The sequence below is a fragment of the Tenrec ecaudatus genome, chromosome 8 (genome assembly GCF_050624435.1).
Source record: "Tenrec ecaudatus isolate mTenEca1 chromosome 8, mTenEca1.hap1, whole genome shotgun sequence".
Lineage (NCBI taxonomy): Eukaryota > Metazoa > Chordata > Mammalia > Afrosoricida > Tenrecidae > Tenrec > Tenrec ecaudatus.
In genome coordinates, this window is record NC_134537.1 from 79418649 (window position 1) to 79446310 (window position 27662).

General features: G+C 51.5%; 1 protein-coding gene across 1 annotated transcript; it reads left to right on the forward strand.

Annotated features, from left to right (window-relative positions):
• The first annotated feature begins 2888 nt into the window (after positions 1-2888).
• FAM167A (family with sequence similarity 167 member A) lies at positions 2889-27164 on the forward strand. Its single transcript, XM_075555696.1, has 2 exons — positions 2889-3269; positions 26772-27164. The coding sequence occupies exons 1-2, from the start codon at positions 2889-2891 to the stop codon at positions 27033-27035; spliced, it is 645 nt and encodes a 214-aa protein (XP_075411811.1). The 3' UTR covers positions 27036-27164.
• The last annotated feature ends 498 nt before the right edge of the window (positions 27165-27662 follow it).

A 27662-nucleotide genomic window follows, 5' to 3' on the forward strand; every position in this document is an offset into this window, starting at 1 on the left:
TGCATTCAGGGCAGCACCATGGCAGCTGACATCAGCGATGACTAAAATAAACTCCTTTTACCCGGTCCAGCCATGTAAAGTCATAGCGCCAGCACCACCGGTCCTGAACAGCCACAGCCCTTCCTCCCTGCCCCAAAGCTGGGGTGCTTTGGGAAAGAGGGAGGGGGACCCATCTTTCCACCCCTCATAGCGGCTCTCGGAATGACTGGGAGAGGGCATTGTGCATCTCATTTCTCATTGGTTTGTATGAAATTGAATCCTCACCGAAATAATTGGAGCTCCCCTGTTGGTGGGAAAGACAGAGGACCCCCCCCCCTTTCCCGCTGCCAACACATTCAAATTTGATTCTGGCACCACAGCAAACAGGCAGCTGGTGCCAGGAGCAGGGCCCCAGAAAGCCGCCCCTCCATAAGTGGTTCGATCAGGAGCAGTCCTGAAGAGGTTCGTGTGACCACGAGGCTGCGCAGAACGACGCAGAGATGCTCGCTATGTTCACAAACCCCAGGTCTGCTGACCTCTCGAGAGCCTTGGTGATGGGTACCATCATTCCCATTTTACAGATAAGGAAACCGAGGCTTGGCAAGCTGGAAAGAACCCAAAGCTACATCATCTGATCCCAAGTCTAGCCTTCCTCTCTGGAGACCAGCGGTTTTCCCCCGGCTGCCACTAGAGTCCTTTACAACCACGTGGGCAGCTTTCAGCCATGCTGACCCTGTGCTCTGCCCCCCGCCCCCATCTGTTGACTCAGAGCCTGGGGAGGCGGGTAGAGACTGGGCATCCAAGGGCATTGAAAACGTCCCAGGGCATTCTCCAGAGCCGCAGGAGGAGACCTAGGTTCCTCTAAAGGAAGACTATGGCCATGCTGCTGTCACTCCGGGTGGGGGTTTCTGCCTCATCCCCCGAGCACCCTCAGAGCAGGAGGCAGGCTCTAGGGAACCCTCCTGAGTATCTAGCCCAGGCTGGAGGGTCCCACCACCAGCCTGGCTTGCTTCTTGGATCTACTCTCTCCTCTTCCCATCACCCATTCACAAGTCAACAGACACATCCCCTTTCCCGTCCTCTTTCACATGCAGAGGCATGCTCTCTGGACGGCTGACTGCCTTGCTCTTTGCGTTTAAACTCTACCTTGGACATCACACACATCCTTACTCAGAGTCGACGCCAACCCTTAGCCACCCTACAGGTCAGGGCACAGCTGCCCCCTTTGAGTTTCCCATATTTTAATGGTTTGTGGGAGCAGAAAGCCCATCTTTCTTCCTAGGGTGGTTTTGAACTGCCGCCCTTGTGGACTGCAGCCCAACATGTAACCACAATGCCGCCGGGGCTCCTAGATCTTGGACATTGGTCCCTAACAATCCATTCTCTTTATAGCTACATTTTGTCAGCACAGAGATTTAAAAACTGACACTGAAAGTGAGGAGCTGCCTCCCGTGGCCGGCATAGGTCAGACGCCCTTGGATGTGCTGTAGACGCATCTCCACGTGCGCGGCCGTCTATGGACGCAGAGCCAGGAAAGGGAGAGGACGTGGGGCTGGGCTGGGCCACTTCAGGTAGCATTCTAACTATATTAGGTGATGTATCTTCCTGGGGTGCTGACGGTATGGGGCAGGAATTTCAGTGTATACCTTCTCACCAGAGGTGGGGAGGCCAAACCCGATCGCCCCACTGGCCAGCAGTCGGCTGCCGTGTGGGCATTTTAGGAACAGTGAGCACCATCTTTCTGGAACGTACTGAGTCACGAGCCTCATTCAGTTTAGCAATCAAACCCACCGGCTTGCCAGCTCCTTCCCTTCAGTGGCTGAAGCTCTCCTAGCTTCCTCCTCAGAAGAGATGGGGTAAGGGGTCAGAGGGAGAAACTGGAAACCATGTGGGGTTCAGGGAGGCTTGAATTGTGGGGGCTGAGCCTGGGGGTTGTGGCAGGTGATGGGGGCCCCCGGGTCAGCAGGGACTGCCCAGGATGGACATCTGTACCCTCAGAATCTGTGACCTGGGTTGGCCCCCAGCTGCCAGCCCGGAGCACCCAGATGAGTCACCATTGCGTCCTGAGACTCGGCCCACTCCCGTACAAAGTGGAAATTAAAGAGAGGGGCCTCTATAAGCTTGCCGTGAGGGTTCATGAGATGATAGGGCTGACATTATTTTGTAAGTGATCAAATGCAAGGCAGGTGTTAAGTTATTATGAACTAGTCGAGGTTGGCAAGTGAGGCTGATCAAACGGACTCTCTCACTCCCAGTCCTGAGCTAGGAATTCGGAACCTTGGGTCCTGCCACTGCCCCTTACCCTCCTCGAGTCCTGGTCTCCCCTCCTCTGGACTGCACCTGGGATGGCTTGTGGCCCAGGAGCTCCTGTGGGAGGACAGGCCCTGTGGGTGGTGAGGGCTTAGTACTGACATTGTTCTCATCCTTCCTCCAGGAACAGGGATGCAGCCAGTCTAACGCCAGCCAGCAACGCCTCGCCACCTGCCCTCCTCTGTGGGGAGGGAGCTCCGGGGGCTGCTTCCGGGGCCAGCCTCCGATCTGCCTACAGCTCGAGCACTGCGAGATCCTCTTGGCAAAGTCTCCCCCCAAAGATATCTGCTAACGCATGTCTGTTCCTGCCTCTGTGAGAAGCCTGGAAGCCGCAGGCCTCCAGAAGTCTTAAACCCGGAACCTGTGGAAGGCCACCATAAGGCATTCTCTGGGACTCCGGCTACGGTTGCTCTCCGGGTCTGGGAGCTGCCTACCCTTTGTGACCCACTCACATCCTAGCAATGCCTTCAGGGGCCTTGGCCCCAGCTGGGTGAAGCCATTCCGAAGCAGGAGAGGACGGATCCTACCTTACCTCCCACCAGGAGTTCCACCCTGCCCCGGACCGAATCTGCTGCCTGGCCATCCGGGCAGAAGGCAGAATGTCTGTGCCCCAAATCCAAATAGAAGAAGTAGCTGGGGAGGAAGGGCCAGCAGGAGCAGACGTGCCTGCGGATGACCACCTCCGGAGCCTGAAGGCCCTCACGGAGAAACTGAGGCTGGAGACGCGCAGGCCCTCCTATCTGGAGTGGCAGGCCAAGCTGGAGGAGCAGACGTGGACCTTCCCCAGGCCAGCTGTCCAGCAGGAATCCAGCCCAGAGCAGCCACCATGTGGGGAGGAGTCCTCCCTCCCCCAGAGGGAGGCCAGGCCACAGCCTCCCCCCGATGGGCGAGCTGGCCAAGGCCAGGGGCCCCTTGCCACCAGCAAGCTCAACGGTTTTGAAAGTATCGACGCAGCGATAGCCTGGCTCAGGAAAGAACTGGTGAGTCTGCCCTGCCAAGAGTCCCTGGAAAGGGCACTAGCTCTCCATTTCCGCCCTTCCTCTCCTCCATTCCACCCATCAGTAATTTTCATGGTAAGAGGCCTGCCTGCCCACAGAGGGTGGTCCGCGTGAGCTCGCCAACCACTCCCCGGGAGACGGTGCAGCAGTCTGCTTCAGAGCAACCTCATGGGGGCAGTTCTCTGCTGTCAGGTCCCTGTGGGTTGTGCTCATCTCAGCGCCACAGATTTGGTCTGCTTTTCAGAAACTTGCGAATAGATGAAGGGAAGACTATGTATCATGACCTGGCATCCTTAATTACAGATACTTTGTATCCAATCCAAACCAAACTCACTACCATTGAGCAACCCTCTAGGACAGGGTAGACCTGCCCCTGAGAGTTTCCGAGATTGTCCCTCTATGTGGGAGTAGAAAACCTCATCTTTCTCCTGCAGATGCTATTTCAGAAGGCCAGTTTGTCCTTGAGAACCAGCACGGATGTTCTGAAGGTGTCGTCAGTCTCCCAGCATGGGAGTCCCACAGTCTGGTGCAGTGGTTACACGGAGGTCTTCTAACCTCCAGGTCGGGGATTCAAAACCACCAGCTACTTCCCAGGGAGACAGACAGGACTTTGGACTCCCATAAAGTGTTACAGTCTTGGGACCCCCAGGCAGTTCTCCTGTCCTGGAAGGTTGCTTATGATTCAACATGGACTTGATGGCAGGGAGTCTGAGGTTCGTTTTTGGTTTTGAACAAACGTAATTGCCTCCATTCTCTCTGAAACCTGCTCACTGTGCCGCTGCCCAGAGCTGCCGGCTGGTGGCGGTGACCAGTCACCAAATAAACGTTCAGTGGCCGCAGTCCCTGTACCGACACTGCACAGGTGGGCCCTTGGAGGGGTCTCTTGTCTGGGGAAGGCGTTGAGACTCCAGTGGGAATGACCCTTGTGTAGGAGCTGTGAAGGAGCTGCAATGAGCAAGGTGTGAGTGGTCATGAGGGCTGCGGGGGGGGGGGGGGGGGGACAGACTGTCTGCCAACAAGGCACCATCTGGACCTCACCTAGGAGCCTGAGGGGGAGGCTGCCTAGAAGTCAGGGCCGGGGTGGGCAGCTCAGCCTCTTACTGCCCACAGGCCCAGAAGATGCCCATCATCTCCCCTCTGCCCCCAACCAGCCATGGTTCTCAGCCTCAGAAGGGGTGGGCCTGCTTGCTGAATCTCCCTTACACATACTCGACGACCCGGGGGGGGGGGGGGGATGCACGGGGGACGGCATCACTGTCCAGGGCAGAATGGCTTCTCCAACAGGCCAGGCAGGGCACAAACCCCTCCCTGACCCCAGCTCTCCAGCACCGCCCCATACACCCACTCAACTCATGACCAAGTGACCCTGGTAGAGTCTGGTTACTCCGGCCAGAGGTGAGCCCAGCTGCCTTGCAGGGTCTGTCATAACTGAGGTCAGCAGTGGCAGAATCTTGGAAAGTAAAGTCTCCCGGGGGCTGTGGGGGTGGCTGGTCTTCCTCGGAAGCTTCCCTCCTCGGCCGCAGGTGTCTGCCTAATTAGAACCCTGGTTTGCATTTCATCCTCAATGCTGAGAATGCTTCTCCAGGACCTCCCATTCTGTCCATCTCGAGAAGCGTGCGTGTGAGAGTGAGAGAGAGAGAGAGAGAGAGAGTGAGAGAGAGAGAGAGTGTGTGTGAGAGAGAGTGAGAGAGAGAGTGTGTGAGAGAGTGAGAGAGTGAGAGAGTGAGAGAGAGTGTGTGTGAGAGAGAGAGAGAGAGAGAGAGAGAGAGAGAGAGAGAGAGAGAGAGAGAGAGAGAGAGAGAGAGAGAGAGACTCATGCCATTGGCTCTCACAGTGGGCAGGTAGGAATGAGGGGCTCTGGTGGGGCTCTGAGAATGCTGCCCACACTGGGTACTGCAGCAAGGCAACAGGGACAGGCCGTGGCCCCAGGGCAGACCCTGAAGCTTTTCTTTTGGCGCCTGAGGCAAATGGTCTTGATTTGTTTTCTTAAAACTTTGATGTTGTTGTTGTTGCATTCGGTCCTCGACTCACCATCCTGACTTGCAGTGTCCCTGTGTGCTGACACGGGCACATGGAAAGAGGATGAATGAGAGGCCTCCCCATTCATCAAGGATTTCATTTGTTGGCTTGGGACTCATTTGAGGTTTTATTGCTTCAGGAAGCAGCAATAAAAGTACCGGCACTGAGTCAGCACGGTTCTGGTGGATTAGAATTCTGGGGGGCTACCTTTGGGCATGGGACGAGGCCAGGATGAAAGGATAGCTTCTCTGGGGAAAGCCTGGAAGACCCTCTGTGGAACTCAACTTCGTCACCACTTCGAGCCAGACAGCCAACCAACGAGTCCATCAAGTTCACCCCAGCTCTTGGGGACCCCAAGTCTGTCAGAGTGAAACTCTACTCCCTGGGGTTTTCACTAGTGGCGTTTTTTTTTTTTTACTAGTGGCGTTTTCAGGCCTGTTTTCCCAGGTGCCTCTGGGTGGACTCCAACTTCTACCTTTCAGTTAGCAGTGATCAAGTTCATTGTTGATCCCCCCCACCCCCCAAGGACTCCTCGTGTAGAGCAGTGCCTCCTGCCTGCACAGCCGAGGGCCCTGGGAACACGGAGGATCCCAAAGCCCAGACTGTGCCCCATCAGTGACATGAGTCCCAGGGGGCTGGAGGGTGGGTGGTGGCGGGCCCGAGGAGGCAGCAAGAGTTTCAAGAGCCCCCGGGTATTGTGATGTGCAGCCGGACAGGGACTGGCAGCTTCAGTGCTTCATTCAGCATTTGTACAGCATGAGGCGGACCAGGGTGTGCGGAAAGGCGGGAGGGGCGTCAGGCTAAGTCAATGCTCGATAATGTATAGCCTAATAGCCACAGGCAGAGAGAGGGGCGTTAATTGTCAACTGTTTTGACTGCCAACGGCCGGAAATATCAACATTATGTACAACAATTTGTATTTAACATAGCACTTCCCCCGACTCCTTGACATTTCTTTGATGACGAGTGGGTGCTTCTGTGGGTGAGTCATCATAGAAACAATGGTAACTGTGCCATGTGTTACTAATTGTGCTTACCAGTGCCAGGTACTTCACGCACATTAATGATCTCTTCAAATTGTCGGGGGGAGGGGGGGAGTGTTACAGGAGAGGATACTGAGGCTCAGAGAGGAGCACAGCAAAATAAACCAGTGAACAGAAATGAGCATACTGTCCCATCTAACCACACACCCATGCTTTCCTTTGCACTGTGAACATCCACCCAAAGGGAGACTTACTGCTGCTTCCCTGCGCAGAGGAGTGAACTGAGGAACGTGGGCCCTCAGCTGCCTGGCTTACAGTTACATGACCAGTAAGCGGCAGAGCCCAGGCTGGCGCTCAGACTCCACCATCGAGAGCAGAGCACTATGGGGCTGAAGAGTTGCTCCCGTTGGCCATCCTACTTGCTCAATACCAGGGTCTGATTCATGCGATAGGATTGAGTCGGGCTGCAGGGAAGAAAATCTATTAGCTCAGCCTCTAATGTGCACACAGTCACCCAGGCATCTTGTTAACATGAAAACTCTGAACGAGGCACTTGAACCATAAGTTCATTCCAAGCCCAGCCTCTGCTGAAAGTTGCCTTCCACCCCAGATACACTGAGTCAGGATCTCTACTTTCACAGGCTCCTCAGGGGGGTCTTGTAGATTCTGCTAAAGGCACTCTGATTCTGAAACTATAAACTCTCAGCATGAGGTCAAACTGAAACAAACCTGTTTTAAGCCATGGTCTGAACCAGTCAGTCTAGGATGGGATCTATGATTCTGAATATCCTATAAGCTCTGAAGTGATGCTAGACTGTTGGTCCATGGACATCAGGTAATGAGAGGCAGGCCAGACCCAAACCATGGGGGACCGAAAAGGGGCCTCAAAGTGAGGCCCTTGGGAGGGGTCCCCAAGCTTGAGCTTCGAGCCCTGTCCGGATCATCACTCCCGTGTCTGAAGCCTCAATGAATGGACTCCCAGCCACCCACACCCAGTGGTCCAGAACCACCTCTCACTGAGAAGATTGTCTCTCAGAGAAGATAGGAAACAGCCCCAGGACAGGACAGGCCAGCCCAGCCCGCAGGCAGGCAGTTCTGCCTGGGGCTTAAATAGTAACCAAAGGCAAGCCGTAGAATTCTTTGACTCCAAACCAGATTTCAAAAATGTAACAAGCCCATTTCTCATGTTTTTAAAAGTCTAAAGCATTAATGTCATTGTCTTTCTAATTCAACATCTGTGGCTTCTTTGACATGATCTTTAAAAAAAACAAACAAAAGAATCTCTTTTTAAATGTGACAGTGTCTTAAAAACAAACAAACAAAATCAAAGGAACCTCTTTTTAGATGCAGTGAGAAATGGTTTCAATTAGCCTTTGTTGTGTGTTAAGACCCAGGGTGATACAAATGGTCAAGTGCTAGACTACTAACCAGAAGATGGGCTGTTTGATGGCGCTCAGCGGTGTCAGTATGGGAGGAAGGTGTGGTCTACTTCACACAGCCTACAAACCCCGTGGGGCAGGTCTGCTCTTCCTTCCAGGAGCTTGCCACACCTGGGACGACGGCCTCTGGCTTTGGCTGGGTTTGTGAGCCTGGGATCGGGCCTGCCACCACCAGGCAAACCTCCCTGCCCCTTTATCAGGTCCTGGTGGAGACTCACCCTTTTCCACTTCCGTGGCCAAGGCAACAGACTGAAAATCTTAAGTTCCTTTCATCGTTTGGCTGTTTCTCCACCAAATGCCAAACACCCAAATTGATAGAAATTTTTACTGAACTTGGAGTTGCCTGGGGCCCAAAGGAAGGGATGGGGGTGGGCGGGGAGGGCTGTTAGTCTGTCCCAGAAGGGGTTAGTAAAACCAGGGAGCCTGGATAAGCAGGGCAGCCTGTCCAGAGAGTTAGGGAATGCTGATCTGGAGAGACCCTCTAGTCCATGCCCTGTGAGATCAGCTAAACAGCAGAGGGGTGACCATCTGAATCCAAAATTATCCGCCAAAGAAGGGAAATCACCCCTCAGGGAGGCACTCTCCCCTCTCACCACAAGACAGACAGTCACGGCAGTCAGGAACCACCAGTCCCTGGAGGACGACATTGTGCTTGGTAAAGTAGAGGGACGGTGAAAAAGAGGAAGACTGTCGATGACATGGATTGACACTGTGGCTGCAACAATGGGCTCAGACAAACCAACAATTGTGAGGATGGCACAGGACCGGGCAGGGTTTGGTTCTATCGTGATAGGGTTGCAATGACTCAGAACCGACTTGATCCCTTACAACTGATCCCTTTGGGACCTCCAAGTACAGAGGCTCTTCTTGGCAGGTAGGAAGGGAGACAGAGTGAATAGAAAGGGAGAGAGACTGGGGGGAGGGAGACAGCAGACTAAAAAACGGTTCCTGGTAAATTGGCCAACTCATGCCGACTCCACTTACATCAGAGTAGAACCTTGCTCCATAGGAAGTCTAGAGGCTGGTTTTTCAGAAGTAGATCAGCAGGCATTTCTTCTGACGTGCCTCTGTGTAGACTCCCACTACCACCCATTCCATTATCAGCTGAGTGCATTAACTATTTGAACCACCTGCAAGCCCTGTGGGCATCACTCCTTTGGCATCTCCCAGAAGACCAGCTCAGGGCCCAGATAAGTGGCCATTGGGCAGCGTTATTTATTCCAGGCCAGTCAGGATGCCAGAGGGTCGTGGGTCCAGCTTTCCTCCTTTGAGATGGCCTGGCAAGGTGGCCAGGTGGTTTGGGTGGCTGGAGGAATGATTCACTGGGGGAGGTGGGGTGCAGAAAAGATGAGGCCCCTAATCTGTGGGCCTCTCCCCATCTCTGCTCTCCACAGCATCTCTAATTCTGCAAACTCCCCTTGCCTGGGCTTTGGTCAGCCTGCCAGCTCCCAGGGGCCGGGTCCCAGCATCACACAGCATGGCCAAATTGCTCTTCATGATGAATGTGAATTTGCCAAGTGAGAAGGAGAAAGAAAGGGGACAAAAGACAAGTCTTTGGCTCTGTGGGTATGATGCCAACTCTGGAGGAAATTAAAGAGCAAACACCCCAGCTTCCTAACTGGTTGTTTTGGTGGTGAGTCTCCTCAGCATCCACGGCCCTCTTTCTTTGAGTCTCATGAAGTGTTTGATCCCAGAGCTCCTAAAAGGTGTTTATGGTGGTTAAATAAAGGGGAAAGAGACCTGACAGTAATCCCACAGACAATAACTTGTCCCAGCGTCACTCCTCCCCTTCTCCCCCCTCAGGGTGTTGGGGATCCTTTGATTGCAAGCTGAGAGCTCCCCTCCTCCCACCTCCCACCTCCTTAACCCTCTCTTGCCTCTGCTGCCTGGTTGGCAAGCAGAAGACACCGCTTTGCTGGGACCCGTCCTGGGAGGCTCTCCTCTGCTGACTGACAGAGCACAGTGGCCAGCAAAACTCACTGAGCATCTCCTGAAGGAGGCGTGCGGATGGCAGTCATGGGCACCTGGCCCGTGGGAGGAGCACCTCCTGGTTTCCAGAGGCTTTCTACCCACAGCATCCTCCCAGGAGACCCGGAGCTGCTGTGATGCCCATTGTAAAGATGAGAAGGGCGAGGCTCGGAGCGATTCTAGGCCTGAGGACATGGGTGACTTGTCCAAGGTCATGCACAAGGATGTGGCTACACCACCGCCTGGGCCCTCATTTCCTGCCCTGGGCACTCCACACCAGATGTTCATGTCATTGGGGACCCCGAGCCCCACAAAGCCTGCATTTCAAATGCTACTAGTTTCCAAATGGGCCGCGTGTTGAGGGTGATATCTTAGCACCTCCTCACACTGGCACTGGGGCAGCCCTCCTTCCTGAGGAGCTCAGGGATCCGCTCAGAGCCACGCAGGCAGAGCCTGGCTCACTGGGGCTTGATTCACAGGCAGGTTGCTAGCCCAGAAGCTGATGCTTCGCAGTGTCGCATGTGTGGCTTTCTGGGAAGATGCTGACCCCTTCACACACATCACAAAACCCAAACCCCAAAACCCCAGCCCACAGCTTCCAACTTACGGTGATCTCATGTAGCGTGGTGCTGAGTGGGGCCGCCCCACAGGCTTCTCCTGGCTGGAGTCCTGTACAGAAGCTACCTCCACGCTGTTGCCCCTGGTGCCGCGGGGTGGGTTCAGACCACCAGCCTTTCAGTGAATCACCAGCTTCAAACTGTCTGTGCCCCCCAGGGAACTCCAGGCCCCTTCAAACTCTGCTGTTGAGTTGATTCCGACTCATAGCGACCCAGCAGGACACGGTAGAATAGGATTGCCCCCGCGGGTGTCCAAGACCCGACCTCTTGCCGAAATAGCAACGATGTATACTCCTGAATGGAAATATTACTGTTTGGACTTTCAGTTGGTTTCCGAATCTTCCATATGGGAACAGAATCGGGTAGGGATGGAGGGAAGGTGACGTGAATAAAAAAAAGAAAGAAAGAGACCAGGCTCCTTTCTGTCTTGCCAACGTAATGGGTACACCACATTCCTCAGCTCATAGTCTGCAGATAAAAAAGGCTCAGAATCTCCCAGAATAAGATAAAATTGGGTCTAAAGTCCCCAGAATACTTCACTCAGCATGAGAGCAGATAAACTCCTCTCACCAGAGGACCAATGAGAGGGCGGGCTCTAAAAAGCTCGTGGAGAAACGATATTAAAAGATACTGGAATTTTTCGGTCTGAACTTGCGTATGACTTTGAGATCCTGCTGCTTTCCCCTTCCTCGCTGGCTTGCTGAGAGACGAGGGGCGGAGGGAAGGGGAGGCTGGAGCCCTCTCTAACCAGAATCACGCACAGGGAAACTCGGGCTGTAGGAGAGAAGCTGGCGATGGTCAAGCTCTCAGCTGCTGACGGAGACTCTGTGTTCAAACCTACCTGCCGCTCTGAGGGAGAACGACAGGGCAACCTGCTTCCTTAAAGAGCCGGCGGGACCGTCCCGCTGGGCCACGATGCAGCCCAATCAACTGGCTGGCAAGAGGTTTTCAGAGACAGGCTGGATCTTCCAATCCAATCTTGCGTTCACTCAATGTAATCCGCCCCCAGGGGTGGAGAGAGGTGGAGGGGTTCCGAGGTGGGCAGTGTGAAATACACACATCGCTGACTTCCTCAGTGACCGAGGCCAGTCTTTAAGAACTGCTCGATGGAAGGCTTTTCCTTACTTCCCGTTCAGCCTCAGTCTCGCCGTCAAGTCCATTCCCACGCGGAGCCACGCTGCAGGCAGAGACCTACCCCTTTGGGTTTCTGAGGCTGGAGACTTTTTATTGTGAATTAGGTGGGCGTTGATCATCATTTTTTTATGCTACAGCTGTAACCATTCATCAACTCCTGTTAGCTTGCCCGACACCCCTTTGTGTTTTCCATTTCCCTTTTGTTGGCTAATATTTTGCCCTTCCCCAAGTTGACCCCTATTGACCCTCTGTCCCATTGAGGGAAAAAATCTTTATGGGAGCAGGCTGCTGCTTCTTTCTCCCATGAAAGAGCCGGTGGGTTTGAACGACTGGCCTTGCAGGTAGCAACCCAACACAATCCACGACACCACCTGGGCTCCTTCCCATTCATATCCTTCCTATAACAATTAACCCCCCACCCCTCTGGTGGGTACCATCCCAGCTATAAAAGCCATGCACTATATACTACTAGATATTAACCACTCAATTAGGCACCTGGGCCTTTGTTCAAATACAAGCCCGCCCCCGCACCCCCCCTACTCCCCATGGAAATTCCGATTTCGTAACTCTAGGGTTGTGCTCAGGAATTTAATGAGCATTGGCAGGCGATTCTAATGCAACTGGCCCACTAATTGGCAGCTGGGAGTCACAGGTGGAATGGAGAAAGCATCCAATTAACAATTGGACCAGATTTCAAGTCAAGTTCTACCATCGCCTCCCTCTGTGACTTTAGGAAACTCAAGCACCTCACCCTCGGTTTTGTCATTGTAAAATAGTGACCATACAGACCTATCTGACAGGATGAGGAGCCCTGCTGGTAGAGTGGTTACATATTGTGCGACTAATCACAAGGTCAGCTGTTTGAAACCAGCAGTCCTGCGTGAGAAAAGCCGGACTTTCTGTGCCTGTAAAGAGTTACAGTCCCACAGGTCACGTTGACTCAGCCTGGACCAGATGGCAGTGAGTGTTTTGAGTGTGATCGGACAGGGTAAAAGGGTAGTGAAGGTGGGGGAAGAAGTGGAGGGCAGAAGCCACTCTGCTGGTACAAGTAGTGAGGTACCCTGCTGTGTGGTTAATAAATGTGTGTCACATCACTTAACACAGCAAGTTTGGGGCTGCAAGCCACAATGGTAGATGGTTCAAAACCCCCAGCCCCTCCACAGGAGAAAAAGGAGGCTGTTTCCTCCAGTGAAAGTTTGCGGCCTGGCAAACACTAGGTAGGGTCGCTGTGTCAGAATCCACTCACTGGCAGTGGGTTTTATTACGATCCCCATTTTACAGGTGAGCAAGCTCAGGTTGAGTAAGTGGCCCAAGGTTACCCAGGAGATCAGGGATTTGAACCAAATCTGCATGGCTTTCGGAGCCCAGGTGTCTAATCACTGCTGCTCAACTAATTGCTCCTGGAATCAAGCTTGTGGCCACACTTGGTGTTTCACCAAGTTTTAGGCTCATTTGTCATACTTTCTCAACTCCTGGAGCTTTGGGATTTAGTTCAAAGTTTACTCTCTTTTGTACTCTTTCCAAGAACTCACCTCTCGTGCGCTCAGACAAGGGCTATTTTAATACAAAGTCCAGTTGTTCAGGTTCAAAGGGAGTTGTGTAAGCCAAGGCCTGTTGATAATCTGGACAGACCTCCTTTGGAGGATGTGTTCTTGTATAAGCTTCTGGCAAATGGACCCCATTCTTGAACAAAATGGCCAAGGAGCTGGACACAGATCAGAGCCAGACAGGCTCAGCGAACAGACAGAAGCCAGGGAGAGGGCAATAGAGGCCCGGCAAAGGCATGGAGACAGTTTCCACAAGTCTGCACAGAGGGACTGACCCTTTTGCAGGTGCCACTGTCCTCGACTGCCAAGCCAGTCAGACTTGGATGCAGCCAGGAGACGCCTGCAGACCACTCTGCAAGCCTGGGGAGGGAGGGTCTCAGTCGGCAGGCCCATCAGGGAGGCCTCGAGTCTCCTGCATCCACCCTCCACAGAGCTCTGCCAGGGAGGCCCCCTTCACAAACAGTTCTTCCCCTATCAAATAACATGAACTTGGATCAAGCATTACATGGGGGAGGGACTGGAAGGAATGATCACCCCCTTTTTTCAGATACGCCCAGAGAGGTCCTGCACTTGCTCATACAGCTTGGCCTGCTCAGCCCCACGGTCTTCTCTGGGGCAGCCTTGGTGTCTGCGCTGGCCACACTGCACTCAGCTCACAAAGCTGAGCGCCCAGCATGGGCCTGCCTGCTCTGACAGGCCCCCTGTCCCTAGGATGGGGTAGCCTGGAACTGGGTCTACACCTCTGCTGCTCGGAGTTCTGAGTTCAACCCCAGTATCACAAGCTGCTTTGCCAGTCCCCTGAAGCAGATGGAGCCCAAAATACCGGTTCGTAAAAGGACAGGTTCCCAGGGAATGGAATACAAAATTACATGGGAGAACAAAATGGCCTCACACTTGCTTGGGCAGAAGGGTAGCGGGTAGGCTTGGCTTACCTCTCTGTGGCAGCACAGGCAGGAATTCATATATAACAACTGCAGGTGCATCCATGTAATTACTAACACAAGCCCAAAGTCCACAGGTGCTCTGGTCCAACTAGTTCTTCCTCCTTGCTTTCGGTGAGTAGCCCACGTGACAGGTTCCCAAGTGGACCACAGGCATGCTAAGCATCAGCTGTGAAGCTCCCATTCAGTCCACACCCGAAGTTCCAACATTGACTCTCCAGGGCTCTTCCGAGGGCTCCTGAGGGACCATGAGGCACCCCAGCACCCTCTGATGGTATCTGATGGCACCTTGACAGGACAGGGCACCAACAAAAAAATCTCAAACTCACTGCCCGAGTCAATGCTGACACAGTGACCACCTCTGTGGGTTTCCGAGACTGTAACTATTTATAGGAGTAGAAAGCCTGTCTTTCTCTGTTGGAGCTGTTGTTGGCTTCGAACAGGTGACCATTCAGATTGCAGCCCAGCAAGTAACAACGACACCACCAGGGAGAGCCCTTGATGAAACCCAAGTCTGGCTAAGGGAGGATAATCCATTCTGGGACTGTGGCCTTCAGGTAGACGGTCAGTATGCTGTGCAAGACGCTCCCTTCAGAGCAGGCTTGGTGTCAGAGGAGATTTGGTGGTGCCTGTTGTGGGACAAGCCTTTGGGCTGCTCAATGTAAGGTCAATGGTTCCAACCCACCAGCTGCTGCCCAGGAGAGAGGTGAGCGGGTGTGCTTCGGTAAAGAGGTATAGTCTCAGAAACCTGGTGGAGCCGCTCCTCTTTGTGCTTTCACTATGCACCAGAACTGACAGCAGTCAAGTGCTGCAGTCAGTGTCTGACCTCTCTCCACGGACTTGCCCCGAGATATGGCCGTGGGGCTGCTGGGCTCCGTGGAGGTCAAAGAGCCAGCCTTCCCGGCAGGCCTTGCTTGTGGGGCCAGTAGGCATGGCTAGTCCACGACACCACCTCTAGCAATCTGGCAGGAGCACCACAGTCGGGGACTGCCTGTTTGGTCTCAAAAGAATGTGTCCTTCCTTCCAGAAGTGTGGCAGGGGAGTTAGAGAAGCCACAACCCCCTAGCCCCACAGTGGTAGGTCTGGCCTCCATCATGACCTAGTGACCGGCTCCCCTTGACTGGGAGGCCCACCTACCTTCCACTTCAGATCCTGGCTTTTGCCCTAACAACTCTCTGATGCTGGGTGAGCGTGAGCCACAGGGAGGGAGACACTGCTTCCCCACCTACCCCTGAGGGCCAGACGGGCAAAGGGTGAGGAGGTCAGGTGGCCTTGGAGCACCTGCTGGTGACTCACCTGCGTGAGGCACTCAGGGGAACAAAGAAGAGTCGTCGGAGGGCCGGCTGGCACTCAGGAGAGCACATAGCCTCGAGAGAGAAGAGGATTGTATTCGAGACACTGGAATGATAACTTGATGTTTAGCTTTGTGGTCTGAGGATGGGGAAAGAAAGCAGAGCTGATATTTCCTAAACCTCGGGTCTTATATGGAGACAGGTTTTACTTAATTCTCACAGAGTGGGTATTACTCATTTTAACAGATGAGGTCAGTGAAGCTCAGAGAAGTTGAGTGATTTACCCGGAAGTGCACCCCTAGGGGCACAGAGAATGACGGTGAGCCCACGCCCTGGGCTCTGTTGTTCATTTCACCCTGCTTCCTCCCACAGGGTTGGTGACAGCACGCATTCCCAGAGGGCAGCCTGATGGGAGCGTCAGGAATGACAGCATAGGATTGTCCCCAGCTCTGAAAACTCAAGACTGGGCTCCAGGATGATAGTACTCATTTATCGACCTATCTATGCATCCAGTCACCCATCCATCTATGCCTTCTATCGATTCGCCTATCCAGTCAATCCATCCATCCACCAATCCATCCATCCGCCCATCCATCTATTCATCCATCCATCCACCCATCCACCCATCCATCTATTCATCCATCCATCCATCCATCCATCCATCCATCTATTCATCCATCCATCCACCCATCCACCCATCCACCTATCCCAGCTATTGAACCAGCCAACCGACAGCTAATGGCTTTTAGACGTCAAATGTATGCACCAAGCACTCTGATAGACTAGGTATAGCCTCATCTTTGTCTCTGCTCGGGTGTTTTACACTCCAGTGAGTGAAATACCAGGACACAACAAGCACAGTAAAGGCAGACTATGGCAGGAGATACCCAAACTGCAAGGGTATGGGAAGGTAAAGGTTGAGGCAGGCTCCAGAGGGCAATGGGGAGGACGGGTTCTAGAAGAGGAAGCAGCGCCCTAGTGAGGTTACCACAAGCCCAGAATGTGAGAGCAATAACTTCTGTTTATGAACTTGGCCTTGACTCGATCATCCTGGAGGACCAGGGAAGGGAAAAGGTGATTCTGAAACGTTTTCAGGCACTAACTGGCCAGTGTGACTCTCATATGGAAGGAGACTGAGAGGAGGCTGTGGCCTGTCTGCCCCTGTGTTCACCAGCCTTGACATCAACCCCCATCTCTCCAACTGTCTGTCCCTTTGGGGGCAGACTTCCTTTCCTGGGATTGAGGTCTCAGTGCCCCTCACCTCCAAGATGACCTGGAAGCCTCCCAGCATCATTTGCGATAGGAGGAAGGTGATCAGCCATCCCTTTGACAAAGGGGTCACACCCACTGCCTAGAGTCACGTGTTTCATTGGAGATCGAACTGGGTGGGACCTGATCCTGGAGCCAGAAATGTTTCTACTGTGTGAGGCAGCTGGAAGAAGCAGTGCACTGGTCTGGCAAGCAGGGGCCACCTCTCCTGATGCCACACACCCTGGGGTCCATGGCCTGGGGGACTAAGGACAGCATGCAGGGCTGGCAGAATCTCCAAGTGGCCCCCAGCATAGGGGTTGAACTCAGAAACCCTAACGGAAGTGTTTGCTGTGTGTGCTGAGTCTCTGACTCAACTCCACACATACACACACACACACACACACACACACACACACACACACCACCACCACCCCCCACTCCCTAGAATCAGAAGAGTCTAAGCAGGAGGTGAGTATGGGGAGGCTTCCAAATGCACCTCACCCTTTTCAGAGGTCACAGTTTGGTCTAGGCCCTCACAAGTTTGAAAACGTAACCTGTTGCCATTGAGTTCATTCTAACCCCAGCGTTCTCACTGTCGGCTTTACAGAAGCACAACTCAAGGCATTTCTCCCGGGGGCCTTTAAGGAGGGTTTCAACAGCCGATCCTTTAGGGTAGTACAAACCCACTGACCCCGCCCCCCCAAATTCAAAAACAAATATAAAACTCACTTTTCCATCGAGTGGACTCTAACTCATAGAGACCCTACAGAGCATTTCTGAGTATGTAAATCTCTGCCAGAGCAGGCAGCCTCAACTTTCCCCCAAGGACTGGGCAATGAGCTTGAACCACAGATCATGGGGTGAGCAGTCCTGAAAGGGCCACCAACGCTTCTTTTGGGGTTAGTAGTTGAGTATGGACCATTTTGTCACAAACACCTTTGAAAAATCAAAGCTCCCATCAAATAGAGCAGGGGTCCTCAAACTACGGGCCGCGGAGCACATGCGGCCTTCCGAAGACATTTATCCAGTCTGCTGGGTGTTTTACCCCGTTTTACTTCAAAATAAGAGATGTGCAGTGTGCATAGGAACTTGTTCATTGTTGTTTTTAAAATTATAGTCTGGCCCTCCAACGGTCTGAGAGACAGTGAACTGGCCCCGTTTAAAAAGTTTGAGGACCCCTGAAATAGAGCTTCGCTTTTGCTGTAGAGGCCCGATGGGGTCGGCAGGGCCCTGGTGAAGCTCAGCCCAACCTTCCCTCCTACCAGTGGAAGGCTTCAGGAAGCACGCGAGGCCTTCGTAGGAGGCCAGGAGGCCAGCCCAGACCGAGGAAGGCTTCTGTACATGCCCAGGGCATGGGGGCCATGGTGTCTCCCACCCACTTACAATCCCTGTCCAGGGATGTTCATGGGAACCCTTGAGGCCAGGCTCTCAGGATGTGTGATGTCTGCTGGCCTGCTCCCTCTCAGTGTGAAGACCTTTGTGAAGCCTGCCCCTGCCCTTCCGGGGTCCACAGCTTCCCTGGAAATCAATTCGAAAACTCAGTTTAGTTTCTAAGGGTGTTTAGGGAAAAAAAAATTTTTTTCTTAATTTTCCCCAGAACCTAGAGTCATCATGCGGCAGCAAACCTCCACAGTGCCCAACGGCTTTCTTACCACATGGCATCATTCTGGCTTTTCCTCAAAGGCCAAAGCCAAGAGCAAGTCATGAACATGTTGTAGTCCAGGCTTCCGAGGGGATGCTTCTGCACAGCAGTGATTAAAGCAATAAGCAGGACCTTCCGGTTCAGCAAGATCAACAATAGGATAAGGTCCCGAAGTCGTTTCAAAGGTTCAACTACTAAGCCTTATGATCCCACTGTGCGGGAACCGAACAAGCATGCTGCTCCTTCCTACACAGCAGCAAAGGTGATGTCTTGTCCAGACTTCTGTCCAGTATCCGCCACAGATTAATTGTGACTGTCGGGCTGGGCTAGCTTAGCAAGAAGGGTTGGACAGGATGCCCTTGACCACCCTGGGGTCCCTCCAGTCTGCCCACATCTGTGCTAATTACAGTCCTCTTCTCCAGCACAGCATATTTATAGCTCCGCTGGTTTGGCCCTTCATGCTATTTCGCCTGGCCAGCTTTGCAGAGACATTTTTCAACATCTCTGCCTCAGAATGGCTTTCTGACTTGCACGGGTACGTGTCTCGAGACACTGTCACCCCTCTTGTGATTTGCCCCAAACTTAGAGACTAGGACATCCTCAAGCATGGGCATGTGGTAAAATTCCCTGGGAAATGGAAGGACTAGATAGTCTTTTAAAAGAAAGACTAATTGCCATTGAGTCAATTCAGACTTATGATGACCTTGTGTGTGAGTCAGAGTAGAATTGTGTCCCCTCGAGTTTTCAAGTGATTACACGCTGGGCTGCAATCTGCATGGTCAGCAGTTCAAAACCACCAGCCGCTCCTTGGGAGAAAGACTGGGTTTTCTACTCCCCGAAACTGTTCCATCCTGGGAAGCCCACAGGGTTGCTATGAGTCCGCAATGACGCCATGGTGGGAGTTTGCTTTGGTTCGGAGGGTTTCCAATGGCTATATTTTTGGAAGTAGATTGCCAGTGTTTCCTTCTGAGGAACCTTGGGATGGACTGGGACCAGCAACCTTTCAATAAGCATCCAGAACCTTTCATTGGCACCACCCAAGGACTGCAGAAATAGAAACAAGTCAATAATTTCTAGGGTTCCAGGTAAGACTTTTGGTGGAAGCGGAGGACCTCTCTTACTTACATTAGACAACAGAATCTGTGATAGGTTAAAGGTAACGCCTGCAGGGAGTGGCGTCTTGGGCCCTCCTGGGTCTGATATTTACAGGTCCTTTAACATTTTACTGCCTAAAACCTTCAGGACAGTTACCAGAGCACTTAGGGAGATCCCACTGGCAACTCAAATTAAAAGCATTTACCATATATACTCATGTATAAGCCGAGTTTTTCAGCACATTTTTTTCACTTTTTAAAAATCATTTTATTAGGAGCTCATACAACTCTCATCACAATCCATACAGACATCAATTGTGTAAAGCACATTGGTACATTCATTTCCCTCATCATTCTCAAAATATTTGCTCTCTGCCTAAGTTTCCGCACATTTTTAATGCAGTTTTTGTGGTACAATTAGGTGCCTTGGCTGATAGTCGGGTTGGCTTATACTTGAGTATATATGATAGGATGGAGAAAACCACTCTATTTGAGCCTGTGCCCAACACAGAGAATGTGAGCTAGGGGCTGTTGAGGATGAAAGCGAACATTCCAGGTGAATAAAAGTACGGCTTCTTCTGAAGACTGGGGAGGCCTTTGGCGAAGCACAGCTGGTCTGAAGTGCACCTTCCACGGCCACCCTCCCTCCCTCTCAGCCTCTGAGAGCCCTGCTGCTATGGAATGTAGCCTTCCCCTGTGTCATTGAAGTTCACCAGAAGAATCACATTGCTGAGACAGCTTTTTCTATCTGTTAGAGGAACCCCATTCAGCAATGCTTGCACCCACACTCATAGGTGACCCACTGTCCGTTTTCTTGGGGTTGTAAAGGTTTCTGGGCCATGTGACATTCAATGCCCAAACCAAGGACACCCTCATCAACTCCTCCCTCTTCTACCTTGAGACCAGAGAGTCTGGCAACCACTACCGAACATGCTAGTCAGGGATGCAATAGATGGAACCCGATAGGGAGGGAGAAATATGTGGGGCTGAATTTCAAACTCGTAAAGAATTCAGACTTAACCTCTTGAGACTGGAGGAGTCCCAAGATGATGGTCCTTAATTGCTCTTCAAACTTTGTATCAAAAATACCCCCCTAGGGCGACCTTTGAACTAACTAGTAATTTAGCTCAATGAGTACAGATTGTCACCCTTGAGTCTTACCTCCTTTTGAAAATGAGACCACGTGGGAAGCCACTATTTGACAGCAGAGAAGAGAAGGCCAGGGGCCACGGTGGAAGGCAATGAGTTAACAAGACAAATAAAAAGAGTATATTGACACAGGGTGGAAAATGTGACCAATGTTACTGACATCTAGAAACTGGAATGGGAATGGTGCTACATAGTGTCTGTATTTTCACAAAATACAGACATAGACATACATATATACATATCCACACACACACACCAGGGGCTTTAAAACATTGCTGGAAATTGTTCATTCTCTCTTGATTCCATTTCCCCCCCTGGTTTTGAAGCCCCTTAGTAGGTATGTGAGTTGTGTGTGGGGTGAGTGTATAAAATAGGAACTTGGACACCCCCGATGAGTTGGCTATCCTGAATTAGCAGCCTTTGCTTGATCACCTCAGCCCGCAAGTAGGAAAGCAAGGGTGAGCTGTGTGCCGTGGCTGAAGACGGCTCCCAGTGGACAACGGGACGTTCCCGTGAGTGGTCTCCGTTCTCCGGCTTTCCTCAGCAGATCTTGCCCTGTGTTTTCCCTCTGCTCCCTTCCTCTAGAGCAGGGGTTCTCAACCTTCCTCCTGTCGCGACCCTTTCATATAGCTCCTCGGTTGTGGTGACCCCCAACCATAAAATCATTTTTGTTGTTACTTCCTAACTGTCATTTTGCTACGGTTATGAATTAGGTGACTCCTGTGAAAGGGTAGTTTGACCCCCAAAGGGGTCATGACCCACAGGTTGAGAAGCGCTGCTCTAGAGCTGTTTGACTTGCTAGTACCCCACCCGACCCCACACCACACCTTCGCCAAGGACAGTTCCTCCTTTTCTCCTCTTGCAGAGTTCTCCTCTTGCAGAGTCATTTAATTACTGTCTTGAATTACTTAACCAGGCCCTTGGGACACAAAGGAGTTCCCCTAAGAAGCATTCTTGTCTCCCTGAGAGAAACAAAGGTCTCATTTACACCACAAATACAAGAGACCACGATGTGCACACCCTCTTCATGTCCCACCATGCCTGTGGGGACAGCTCATTAACCTCAATGGGCCACAGACCCAGGGACAATGGCATTTCTCCCTACTCTCACCAAGGGCACAGCCTTAATTATAGGCTTACTGGAATAATTAGTTACACCTCTGGGAATCCAGCTAGTGCCTTTATCTGTGAATGGGGCAATGGGCCACCCTCAGAGAGGGATTGGAAATCTGCACGTCCACAGTTTGAGCCTTTGCCAGGAGAGCATTAAACCATTACTGATAGTTGAGTCACAGGGGCCAGGTCTCCAGGCCAAGGTCTCAGTCTCTGTAATGAAGACTTAAATCTTGGCGGTCCTCATAGGTTCTCCTGTCTTATCCCGGAGAGAAAGGACTTACGCAGTGTTGAACCTCTTACATACACGTGGCTAGCGGTTCATGGAGATCAAAGAAAGGCTCATTAACAGCCAGATGGCACACCTTGCTTGTGGAACCCAGAGAAGACTTGAAGTACTTCCTGAAGAAGACCAAAGACTACAGCCATTAGTATAAATTATACCTCAACATAAAGAAAGCAAAACCCTTAAAACTAGACCAATAAGCAACATCATGATGCATGCAGACAAAAGTGGCGTGGTCAAGGATTTCATCTTGCTTGGATCCACAATCGCCAGCCATAGAAGCAGCAGGCAAGAAATCAAATGATGGGCATCGGTTCAATCTCCTGGGGAAAGAACACTCTTTAAAGTGTTAAAGAGCACAGATGTTATCTTGAAGACTGAGGTACACCGACTCAAGCCGTGGTCCCGTAGGTCCGCAAGAGCTGGACAATGAATAAGGAACATCCCAGAAAGGATGCATTTGAACTTGCCGTTGGCAAAGAACACTGAATTTGCAATGCACAGACTGTCAAGAAAGCAAACAAATTTGTCTTTGAAGAAGCACAACTAGGCTGTTCCTTAGAAGTGAGGATGGCATGTCACATACTTGGAACATGTTGTCGGGAGAGCCCAGTCCCTGGAGAAGGCCCTCCCCTGGTAACATAGAGGGGCATGAAAACCAGAGAAGCCCTCGGTGGGGTGGTTGAAGCAATGTCTTCAACAATGGACTCAATATGGCAATGGTGGCGAGGGTGGCACAGGCCCACGCAGTGTCTTGTCCTCTTGCCTACAGAGTGGCTGGGAGTTGGAACCCCACTCGCCGGCACGTAGCAACAACAGTTCGGTTTACATGTTAGCTGCCATCAAGCTCATCCTGGCACATAGTGGTCCCATGAGTTCTAATGCCAGCGTTGTGACTCTCCTGCTGCCTCTGAGATCACTTTCTGGGACACTCTCCTCCTCTAAGCAGCCCACCGCTTTGTGTGTGAACCAATTAATTAAAAAGAAATATATGCCTCATAACCTTGTGCATTGTTCTTGGGAGACTTAGAGAGGCTATGGCACTGCCATCAACTCAATTCTGACTCGTAGCAACCTTCAAGGATGGGGTAGTATTTCCGAGACTACGTTTTTATGGGAGTAGAAAGTCTCATTTTTCTGCCATGGAGCAGCAGGGAGGGGTTGAACTGTGGACCTTGTAGTTGGGAGCCCAGCATGTAACTCCCTACACCACCAGGGCTCGCATTCAGTGTTCGAGGTAACAGTTACCCTTGAAAACTCCCTTCTGTGGACAGAGTGGATGACAATACTCATAGGTCCAACGTGGCCAGTTTTCATTGGTTCTTTCCTTAAACAGTGTTGTTTTTGGTTTTGGTTTTTTTTTTTTTTTTGGTTGAGCATCCAGTGGAGCGTGGTTTGCCTTCAGAGTGTCATAAAAAAAATGCATATTCTGAACCTTTAAATAGGAGATTCCCTCAGTGAATCCCAGGCTCAAGTGCTCATGCTGTTAAGTCACCCTCAAAACCAAGTCCTGCTGAGGAAATCAGTCTGCAGGCCCCTTTTGTGAACCAGGGAGATGGCCAGAATCACCATCCCTGTTCAAATGTGGTTTTATTTCTCTCCTTCCCCTAATGTAGAGTCGAATGCATAGAAGCTCAATAGAAGTCTTAGATGAAGCTCAATAGAAGTCTTAGATGAAGCTCAATAGAAGTCTTACATGGAGCTCAATAGAAGTCTTAGATGACTCCACCGAAGTTACCTCTGTACAGGAAGTCACACTGGTATTTCTAATCCATTTTCCCACTGACTGTGATGGTTTTAAGGATCCTTGATGGCACTGTGGGTTAGGCATTGGGTTGCTAACTAAAAGGTTAGAGATTCAAACCCACCAGCTACTAAACAGGAAAAAGAGGAGGCTGCCTGTTCCGATCAAGATTTGCAGTCTCAGAAACCCTGAGTAGGGTTACTATCAGATGGAATTGACTCAGTGGCAGTCAGTTTAGATATGATGAATTTTAAACCCTAATTGTTCTCTGACCTGCTTGATCAAAAAACCAATAGTTCAGGAGAGAGATGTCGCAGACTGCTTCTATAAAGAGTGCAGTCTTGGAAATCCGAGGGAGGCAGTTCTATATTGTCGCATTGAGTTTCTCAACAGCAGTGGGTTTATCAGTCCTAGAAAAATATCTCCCACCTCCAATTCCATGGACCCATGGCAGGTACCATCTTACAGATAGCTCCAGGCCTCGGCTCAAATCTCAGTTTCCCAAATTCTAAAGTATTCCTTTCAACCAAAGACAGAATACCTGAGCTCAAATCTAAACCACAGAGCTGCTAGTTTTAAAAAGAGCCCGCTTCTAGCAAAGCTGGGCGAAGCTCTGTAGAGGGTCAGTTTACACAAAGCAATGACTGGGACGGAGCTGGTGCCATCTCTCAGCCATATTTGACATCGTCTCATTCAGAAGGGTTTAGTCAGCATCCAGTGCAGTTCCAGATATGGAGAGGTGCTTCAGAATGCGTGAATGAATGAACGACCAGCCACCCTGGGCGAGCCTGTGTCCATTCATTTGGTGCTCTTGTCGGTCAAGCAAATTTCTGATGGCAAGAAATATGAATTGAGAAGTAAATAAATTAGGAGATAGGAATTTTAATCCCCATTTTTGTCATCAATTGTTTTGCTGACAGGACTTTATAGCGCCATTTCTCTTATCTATGAAGTTGAAAGAGGAAAAACCTGCAGACATACATTTCAAAAATGAAAGAAAAGAACAGAACAGCAAAATCTTACTTGATTTGAACAGGGTGAAGGCGGGGATTGAGAACCTTTGCATCACCCAGGAAGGTCCCTCTGGAATCACATAGCTGATTTTCCCAAGTATCAAATGAAAGTGCGTAGCTGAGCATGAATGGATAAACATAGGCCATGACTCACGGCCCTGAGTCAGGCTGACTCACAGTGACTCTATAGGCCAGGGGAGAGCTGCCCCTTGAGTGTCTCTTTCTCCCCCAAATGCTCAGTAGCCACTTGTAAATGTGGCGGAGTAAATGATGAGGAGCAACAAGATCCTGTGCTACGTCAGAGCAGTCAGTGGCATGAATTAGTGATAAAGTGCTGGTGGTGGAAAACTCTGGGCACCTGGAACCTGAAGAGTTTCCATGAGTTGGAATCCTCCTCCGGCCACATTGCAGCTGGGAAACCAGGCCTTTGAACTGGTTTGGATGGTTTCAGTCATGCCTGATCCAGTGAGATCAGAACAGACCTAAGTTTGGAAAACTGGAGGATGCAGCGAGAACTGGAATGGGAGTCAGGAGAGGGGGAGCGAGCTCTTTGAGGAGCCTGAGGTAGGAGACTGTGCCGAGTCTGTGGAAAGCCACATACATTCCAAGTGGTGTAATCGGCTGCCATCTTTGAACTGAGCACCGCTGTTTCCAGCTCTGTCATTCAAGTGATTTGCTTGCTTTGCAAAAGACATAATCTCCTCCTCCCCCCCACCCGCCACCCCCTCCCCTTGATTTTCTTCCGAGAGAGAGAGACTGTGTTTCCATCAGAGCAATGCTCCATCATTTTTCTCATTTGGGTTTCCATTTCGGTTCACTCACATTTTACAAATTCGGTCCTGTTCCACTTTCTCTTCCATGGCCATGACTGCCCTTGGACGGACACAGGAAGTCCCATGTAAAAATGAGTGATTCATTGCAGCTCTCTGATGCCCAACCATGCTGGCTGCTGGTACCTCAGGGGTGAAGTTCCAACAAGGGTAGCATGTCCGTGACTTTGGTCCCTAATATTCTGTCAGTTTCCCATCTCTTTCTCAGGCAGGAAACATGACGGCATTAAAAATGTCATGAACCTTCTGATCACTAAGCACACAACAAGCCCCAACCCCCTTAGTCCGACCATATCTCCGAAGGTAGACCAGAGAGCCAATGGTTTGGGGGCTGGAGCCTGACTATCTAGGTTCATAATTCCGCTTCTGACTTGGGACAAATTGCTTTCTTTGCTGTGCTCCAGACTCTTCACCTGTGATACGCACCTCACGGGGGTTATAGCAAGGAGGAACCGTTTGTTGTATGTTAATAATGTACACGAAGAGCTCAGAGAAGCGCCGGATTCACAGAAAAATACTCAACAACTATCAATATGCTTCTATGTCTGACTCTTTATTCACAGAGCTTTGAGATATTCCAAAATGCTGAAAGACCGCACACACCCGCACACACCCACACACCCCCCCACACACCCAGACACACCCAGACACAGCAAAAGGTACAAAGCATTGCCATTCCAGTGGGAGACCTGGTATACCTTCCCCAATCACATTCATTGATATTTGTCATCCCTGTGCATCTCTCTGGCCTTTTACTCCATCAGTCTAAATCTCCGACAGTGAGACTGAATGGAAAACAGCCACCCCCAGGACCACTGTGCTCCTCTTGAAGGGGCCTACCATAACATGAAGTCACTGAGTGACGCTCCCATTAATATGCTAGGCAGCTCTATGGAAGGCTGGAGTTCCAGTCTACCCACAGATGCCGCTGAAGAAAGGCCTGGCGACCTGCTTCCAAAGCCTCGGCCCTCAGCAATCTTATGCAGCACAGTTCTGCTCTGACACACATGGGGCCCTGGGAGTCTCAATGGACTGAGTGGCAACTGGGGAGGCACAGTAGCTCATCGAGCACAAAATGACATTTTGTGAGCACACCCTCATGTGTCACGTTGTTATCGGTGTCTTTTTACCTCCCTGTGCTAGCAAAGTGCTCCTGTTTCCAAGGTGACCTGCTTAATGATTGAAGACCCCAATTAAAAACCAAATAACCCCACCACCAAGTCCGCTTCCAGAGCAGACAGCCTCATCTTTACCCTGCCGAGGGACTGGTGTCCTTGAACCACTGACCTTCTGGCTAGTAGCCAAAAAGCCGAATCCACAGCTCCACGGGAGCTCTTTGATTAGCTTTCCTACTGGTGGGTCTCTGCTTGTCAGACCATTCACCCCACTATTTGCTGACACCTCCCCCCTTTTCTCTTCCAGACAGAGATGCGGCTGCAGGACCAGCAGTTGGCAAGACAGCTCATGCGCCTGCGCAGTGACATCAACAAGCTAAAGATTGAGCAGACCTGCCACCTCCACAGGAGAATGCTCAATGATGCCACCTATGAGCTAGAGGAAAGGGACGAGCTGTCCGACCTCATCTGTGACTCCCCTCTCACCTCCTACTTCGGTCTCTCCACCCCACTCAAGCTCATTGGTGTCACCAAGATGAACATCAACTCCAGAAGATTCTCTCTCTGCTGAGAAAGCCTTCAGGTGGGGTGGAGTGGTACTGGGGTCTCCCCAGAGCCAGGGCACACCTCGAACAGATCTGCCGTGCTTCTCCAAGGCCCACTCCCAGGACCTGTGGGAAGGTATTCTCTCAGGGCCCCGGCTGGGGAAACCTGGCAGCCCATAACTGGCCCTTCATTTAACACCCACAGATTCCACGGAAGGGCCACTACCACCAGAAAGGAGAGGAGAACTGCGTTCCCAGTACACTCCACAGCAGTCCTGTCCTCGGAACCACTGGTGCTAGGAGCTGGGATCCCAAAAGGAGCGCTTCCCAGAGGGGAAGGTGGCTAGATATGTTGGCTAGATATGTTAATGTCCTCTAGGCTACAATTCACCGTCAATAGACAACTCAGCAGTCTTGACGGGGTCACACCAGGGAAGGAAAACCCAAAGGCATCACACTGTGAAGCTTGGGTCACAGGTGCCCCAGCCTGGCAGCCAGTACCCCTGGAGAGCAGGCATCAGCCTTTGATCTCACCATGACAAGGCCATCCCATTTGCTTCTGTGTGCATCAATACACGTAATGGGCACATCCCATGCAGGTGGGGCAAAATGAGCTCGGGCCCCTCTTCTGCCTCCCCGGGGCCCATTTACCA